General features: G+C 39.1%; 1 protein-coding gene across 2 annotated transcripts; it reads right to left on the bottom strand.

Moving 5' to 3' along the window:
• Positions 1-1,222: 1,222 nt before the first annotated feature.
• Positions 1,223-6,656, bottom strand: LOC103437551 (conserved oligomeric Golgi complex subunit 2-like). Of its 2 annotated transcripts, none has more exons than XR_001790322.3 (12): positions 6,028-6,626; positions 5,432-5,638; positions 4,578-4,914; positions 3,909-4,070; positions 3,658-3,757; positions 3,339-3,554; positions 3,149-3,257; positions 2,725-2,925; positions 2,381-2,485; positions 1,875-2,037; positions 1,652-1,786; positions 1,223-1,542 (listed from the first exon to the last, which is right to left on the bottom strand). XR_001790322.3 is itself a non-coding variant. In XM_008376034.4 (12 exons), exons 1-12 carry the CDS (start codon positions 6,481-6,483, stop codon positions 1,429-1,431), a joined length of 2,268 nt encoding a protein of 755 aa, XP_008374256.1. In that variant the 5' UTR covers positions 6,484-6,656; the 3' UTR covers positions 1,223-1,428. The 2 variants fall into 2 exon arrangements, 1 of the variants encoding a protein (XP_008374256.1); XM_008376034.4 differs by having other exon boundaries at positions 1,875-2,000; positions 6,028-6,656.

The following is a 6,656-nucleotide window of genomic DNA, read 5'->3' as shown; positions in this document are numbered from 1 at the left end:
TGAAAATCGGCTAAGTCTGCAACTCGATGAACTCGAGTGTCCCGACTTCCAAAACCTTCCAAAATTCCTCTAACCACTTCGTAAAGTCGTTTTAAAACTCTCTCGTACCTTAAAACCCCGCAAAACACTCGCGATCAAGCTCGAACAACATGACACCTTGTCGGAGCTCACAGGTTCTCGAGTTCCCGAAGTCCTCACGTCAAACTAATGGTATGGTTAGACTCCTGAGCTTGCAAGGAACTCGAAGATAACTTCCACTAGCTCGATCTGCAACGGTTTAAAGAGATTTGGGCCAGTTTCAGGTGTACAGAAAGAGAGAGGGTTCGAGAACGAAAGAGAGAAAACGAGAAAGGTTGCACGTGTGAGTGTGTGTGTGTGTGGTGATCCAGATTGGGCACCATTTAAAAATCCCTAAGCTCTAATTGGGCTATCCCTTAAAGACTAAAAATTCATCCCAACTAACCCTAAATTTCTATTGGGTCCAACAAAGTAGGACATAATAAAATTGGTCCATTATTTAAGCCCTTTTCCCATTTTCTTAATCCATTTATACGATCACAACCGAAAGCTCAAAGGCAAAATAGTCATTTCCCCGTTATTGGGGATAAAATAAATATAAATTCGGGACGGGTCGTCACAGGATCTCTCTAAAAAACTACATAAAAAAATTGATTTAGGAGCTCTCTAAAAAAGTTATACTCTAACTATACTCCCTACTTTAGGAGACATTTTTTAGTGTGCTACGAACAAAGTTAGGTACACCAAGCTTCACAATGCAAATGGTTGGATGCTTGAAATTTTGTTTTCAACTTGTGTTATAACACTTGGAGGACCGAGCTGTATTCTCGGCATACTAAAAAATTTCTTCTACTTTAGAGTCAATTATGTGTCAACAATTAGCCAATAAGAAGTAACTATTCATAAAATAATATTAAAAGAATTAATATTAATAATAGAGAGTCGCTAGGAGCTCCTTTCTATCTCTTTATATTTAGGGACTCCAACATGAATTTTTATCTTCAGAGGTGAAAAGATCATGATTAAAGTTGATCTTTTTTAATCATCTCAAAATTGTAGTTTGGAGCTCATTTAGGAAGCCCATTGGAGATGCTCAGGGTGGCACCAAAAAGCGTTGGCAAACCTATAAAACTGGACGCCAATTAAAAATATTTCCCTATATTTTCCTTTTCACCTTGGGTCAAAAATAGAAAAACTCGTAATATTTTGACAAACGATAGATAATTTATACTAAATTTATAATATTTTGTTGTTGAGAATGTGAGAAACCTCTTGCAACAAACAACACTTCACAACTAATCAACTTACAACAAAACTCTTTGGATTTGAAAAGTGAGAAAATACATCTACAAAACGGGTCAATGCCAAATGCTCAAATCTACAAACCGGGTGAAGGCTAAATGCCCAACTTCAGAAATCAATCACGCTTTTCCTGTCCGGAGGAGCAACGCATTCCCACAAGGAACGGTACGCCTCAATATTGGAAACATCAACACCGAGGGCGGCGAGGTTACGCCCATACTCCTGACAATCATATACGTCGACATTAATCATCTTGTATTAAGTCAATAATTTGTTAGCCCGAAAATTATATATGTATATATGTGGATGGACGATGTAGGCCAGTTCTTACCTGAATGTCAAGAAAAATTTGCATGCATATCTTATCAGTGTCCGATACATTGTGATCCGAAACATCTGAACTTGCTCCACCTCGTCTTTGTGCACCTTGCCTTATTCTCTGGAGTGAAGTCTCCGTTTTCCTAGCCTGATCGTGATAACAGTTTAGAATTCAACAAATATGAACTGCAGAAGGTTATATATTTCAAAGGCCATTTCAGCATCTGGACACTAACCACACTGACGACGTTGGCAGCTTGCTCATTATAACGACCAGTAATCTCGGTTGCAGCATTAAGCAGCACTTCGTTGATAGCGTCCCTTGTAAGATACTGTGTAGCTCGTTCTCCTTCCAAAAATGCCTGGAAGTTGTTGCTTGTTCAGTATATAATTTATAATCTGGAGTAAAATTTAGGGTGCACATTCCGAAGATCAAAAGATGCTGCATACTTTACGAATAAAAAGTCTGTCTAAAACAACGTAAACAACAGTTATGTTTCAGTTTTAACAAGTCCATTTAGCAGTTAGCACAAGGTAAAACTGTTCCAGAGTATCGGACACTCCACCTCATCTGAAAGACCCAGTCTTGCAAGATGGGACCCTAGAATATCGGACCCTAGATTATTGCTACAACTCAAACTATCAACTGAAAACAGCAGGGAAGGAAAAATAAAAGTAAAAAACATTCACTTGTCTGGGAACGGGATGAGAATTTTAGCCATAAAGAAAGAAGGCTGCATACCCTCAGGGGACGCAATACTCCTGCCACATAGGGTGAATGTCTGACAGGAAGAGGCTTATTCGTCATCCTGTATGTTGCAGTTATTCCCTTTAGCTGTGCCAATTCCTACATTTTTTTAGGAAGGTAACATCAAAACGAATATAGACTTCACAAGACAGGAAATGATAAACTAAGAAAATCCGCTGAAGACCCATAACAGAGCAGTAGGATATATTTCTCACATGATATTAAAAACCATCACGGAGCTTCACATTTTTAAAAGGTGAGTGCAAACCCAAGGGGGTCCATTTTTTTTTGCATTTCATGATTAGGCCAAAATATATTCTTAATCAATCAAAACCTACCGCAGCAGATTTTTCAACTAGTGCCTCTACAATTGTGTTGATAACTTGAGGCACTAAATCATTCAATGATTTTCCTCCTTGTAACAGGCTCTGTTTTACAAGATCAAGAACATCGGCAGGACAAGAAGAAAGAAGCTTAAGTACATGCCCAAGGAAGTCACCACAAACCACCTTGTACAGCTGGTCTGCGTCATGAATAATCTGCAAAGCCAATATATATTAGTCTGGGTTAAGATTCATTTTTCTTTTTTTAAATTAACGGATGTATATTGGAGAGATGTGGCACGATTTACATTAGAGAATATGTGAAGCCTTTTATAAAGTCCAAGAAGACTTTTAGCCTTATTTTACCCTCTAGCTACGCATGGACTTACTGCATTTTGGACGCTAAATTATATTACTAAAATTAAGACATGAAGCATACATATATAAAATCGTCAGGAACAGCTGAAATAGCCCATTCACAACCAGATTTGGAGCCGGTTTGACCCATCTTACGAGCAGCCAGTCCAGACGACAACCAACTTGAGTATCTATGATACAGTCACAATATGTCGTCAGTAATAAAACTGTGGTCTAGACTATAACATAGCATCTAATCTCCTCAAACTGACCTTGAAAGAAGCTGCAATGATAAGCGCAGAAACTTGTCAGCACAAGAAAGAACAATGACATCTTCTCTCCAACAGGATTCCAAGCACTCCAACAAAGTGACACTTTGTTTTAATGTTAAAGCTAGAGAATTTCCTTGACCAGATGGTACATTATGCATAGGGAGAAGACTGGTCTCCACAAGTATAGAATCTAGAGCCCCCGCAATTTCCTGAAACCTGAGATAATAATCCGAGTAATACATTAAAAGAGCAGTCCACAGCATAAAAACTCTATTCATATTCAATAAATACAGCAACCACCAAAAGTTTTGTTGAGTACCTCAAAGAGAAATAAACCCCAAGGTTCCATTGCTTCATGAAGTCAATATAAACAGCTTCCGCTCGAAATTTGGAAACAGCTGATCTGGATGGACAATAGCCTTGCATGACAATACAATGCTGTAACTATGATGAACGAAATATGAACTTATACCCAGACTAATAGACTATCACTCAGCATCAATTAAACTGTGGATAAGCCACGCGAAATTTTAGAACTTAAATGATAAAATGGGGAATACTAATTTATACCTTCTAGATGAGCCAAGAACTTTAGGCTTGATTTGTAGTTTTTCAAAAACTCTGTTGGTCTTCCAGGAGAAAAAGCACCGGGTTTCCCCTTTTGGATCGCTGAGAGAACCTCTTTGAGAATTGAATTTGCCAAGAAGTCAAAAACGTGCAAACCAGAATTCTCTGAAAATAAAAATCCATAAAAACAGTTAAGACTTAAAAATACAGAGATATAACATTCATGAATGCTTGTCCATGTCATCTATTATAACCTATAGCATGGCCTTCTATGTTACCATGGATTGATGGTGAATGAGCCATCTGCTTTGTTTATAAAACCAAGGTGCATCTCAGAAGCATTGTATACAAATAAAACAATGAAATTCAAGCAACGAGAATCCAGATAAATGAGTTAAAGATAAATGTAATGATAACACTACAAAAAAAAAAGGGAGCAAAACATGGTGCATCTTGTGAAATGATGACGTAAAGGAGTAACAACTGATTTCAGTCTACATGAATACACATGATTAATCCATAAACTAGGGTGCATCACAGAACCATGGTCATTAAATAAAGTCACACAATTGAAACAATGATGTTGTATTCCTATAGAAATGAGTTCAGATAGTTGTAATGGAAGCATGATACTGCAAAGAAGAAGTAGTGGAGTTTGGACTTTCTCAATACCTTCGAAAGAAATTTCCAACAAAAATTTGCAGTCTTTCTCAATACATGTCCTGATTTGCTTATAATCATTCTCAAGGTCATCTCCAGAGGGTCTTGTAGCTGCCCCCGATGTTCCATGTGGAATAATTTTTTGTATCAATGGAGCTACTATAGTTGTGCGAAAAAGTTCTTCGGCACCCCTAGTGTTATCAATTGCAGCATATGCACGTAAACAATTGTAAATTGCATTTGCATCTCGATGTTCCAGTCCATCTACAAAACAATGTCCCAAGCTAGCATCTAATAATAGGCTGGCACCCTGAATCCTCTTCTCCATGTTTTCAATGAAAGGCAGGTTCTGTACTGGCATAATAGAGAAAATAGATGAGCACAAAATGTCCAAGCCCATGATAAAACAATTCAAAGTTTACTCATTTTTTTAGCGTAGTCACTAAGAAAATATTTTATTTTAAATTATGATGAATAATAAGCAAAAATTCCTTCCACGGACAAACCAAAATTAGTACAGATGGAAAGGGGCAAGAATTCTCAAAATTTCAGGTCATCTAACATCTGAACAATTTCAGCTTGCATATATAGACCCACATTTTTTTCATATCTTGTCTAGATAAACAAAACAAAATTAATAGCTTCTTTCAAAAAGAAAATAAAACCATCAAATTTTAACCGCTCAGCACTTCTTGAAAGCCAAAACAACAGGTAACACATATGTGACTCATGACTAAAAAAGCACAGTTGAAAATGCACTCGACAAGTTTGAACTGAATTCTGCTAGAATTCAAACTAAAGCCACAGCTACAGATATCAAAGTTGGATGTAATAAAAAAATGATCGTAAGAGTGAGAAAAAGCAACCTGTGCATGAGCGAAATAGAACTTCAGCCGGTTCATTTCACTAGCAATTCTCTCCAAAAGCATGCTTTGAGTGTCTCTGAGATTTGTTCCGTTCTCAGTATGTTGCAAGGAAGCTCCATTGCTAATAGAATTCTTCTCTGCCAAATTTACATCTCCGTTCGACCAATCAGCCGGCACACTGGGCAGCTCTTTTATTAGTTTTTCAACCTGCATTCAAAGTCCGAGAACGGGAGCAAAGATCAACACAACATTGTCATTAATCTAGACTAGTTTTCCACTCTGTTTAATCTTCTCTTCTTCTTCAAAGTTCTCAAATTGGAAATCCAGACAGCGCCATGGCATGCAATTTCAGATCCAAAATAACACGAAATAATATGAAGGCCTCCATTATACAAAACCAAAGTAAATTCAGAAGACATCAAATTCGAAAACAAAATAAAAAATGCTCTCTTGTGGTGTGTAAAATTGGAAATTCCTTTCGAACTACATTAGTAACAAATCAATCAAGCAATGAAATTAATACTTAATCCTTCAACTAAATCACTGTCACAAGCTCTAAATTCCCAAAGCCAAAGCTAAATTCAGAGACGCATTACCTTAGAAACGACATGAAACGTATCAAGCAGGAGCTCCAAGACCTCTCTGGCCTCGGCCGCCTCTGATCTCTGCTTCAATCCGTTCGTCAAAGCCACGAGCGAGTTCTGCACGGAGCCTCTGAACTGCTCGATCTTCTCCCTTAGCTCAACAAGCGGGGCCCGCATACGGACGACTGCGGAGTCGACGTCGACGAGCTTGGTGCTGAGGTTGACGAAGTCGGCGTAGTCGCGGTTGATGAGGTCGATGAGCTCGTGGTTGAGGGAGGCCAGGTAGCACTGGAGCTCGGATCGGAGCGTGTCGAAGGGCACGAAGGTCCGGAGGTCGGAGATGTACGACTCGGAGTCGAACTCTGGCGAGAGGAAGAGCGCGGGCTTGAACCAGAGAGGGTGGGAGTCGAGCGGGTCCGAGAAGAGGTCCGCGGCGGATCTGTGCGGGGCTGCGATTGGATCCGCCATTGGACTTAGATTTCTCTTTTTCTCTCACTTGTCTTTCTTCTTCTGATTTCGTTACAACGTGTTTGGATGCCGAGAAAGTGCGTGGGAAAATCGGAATCGAGGAGGTGGTTATGTTGGGGTGTTAGAAAATGGAGACGACTGGTTTACCGGGGCGGGTTTTTTAACGGCTGGGC

Source organism: Malus domestica, chromosome 06, assembly GCF_042453785.1.
Source record: "Malus domestica chromosome 06, GDT2T_hap1".
In the NCBI taxonomy this organism is placed as follows: Eukaryota; Viridiplantae; Streptophyta; class Magnoliopsida; order Rosales; family Rosaceae; genus Malus; species Malus domestica.
The sequence above is the reverse complement of the archived record's forward strand: the minus strand, read 5'-3'. Positions and strand labels throughout refer to the sequence as shown.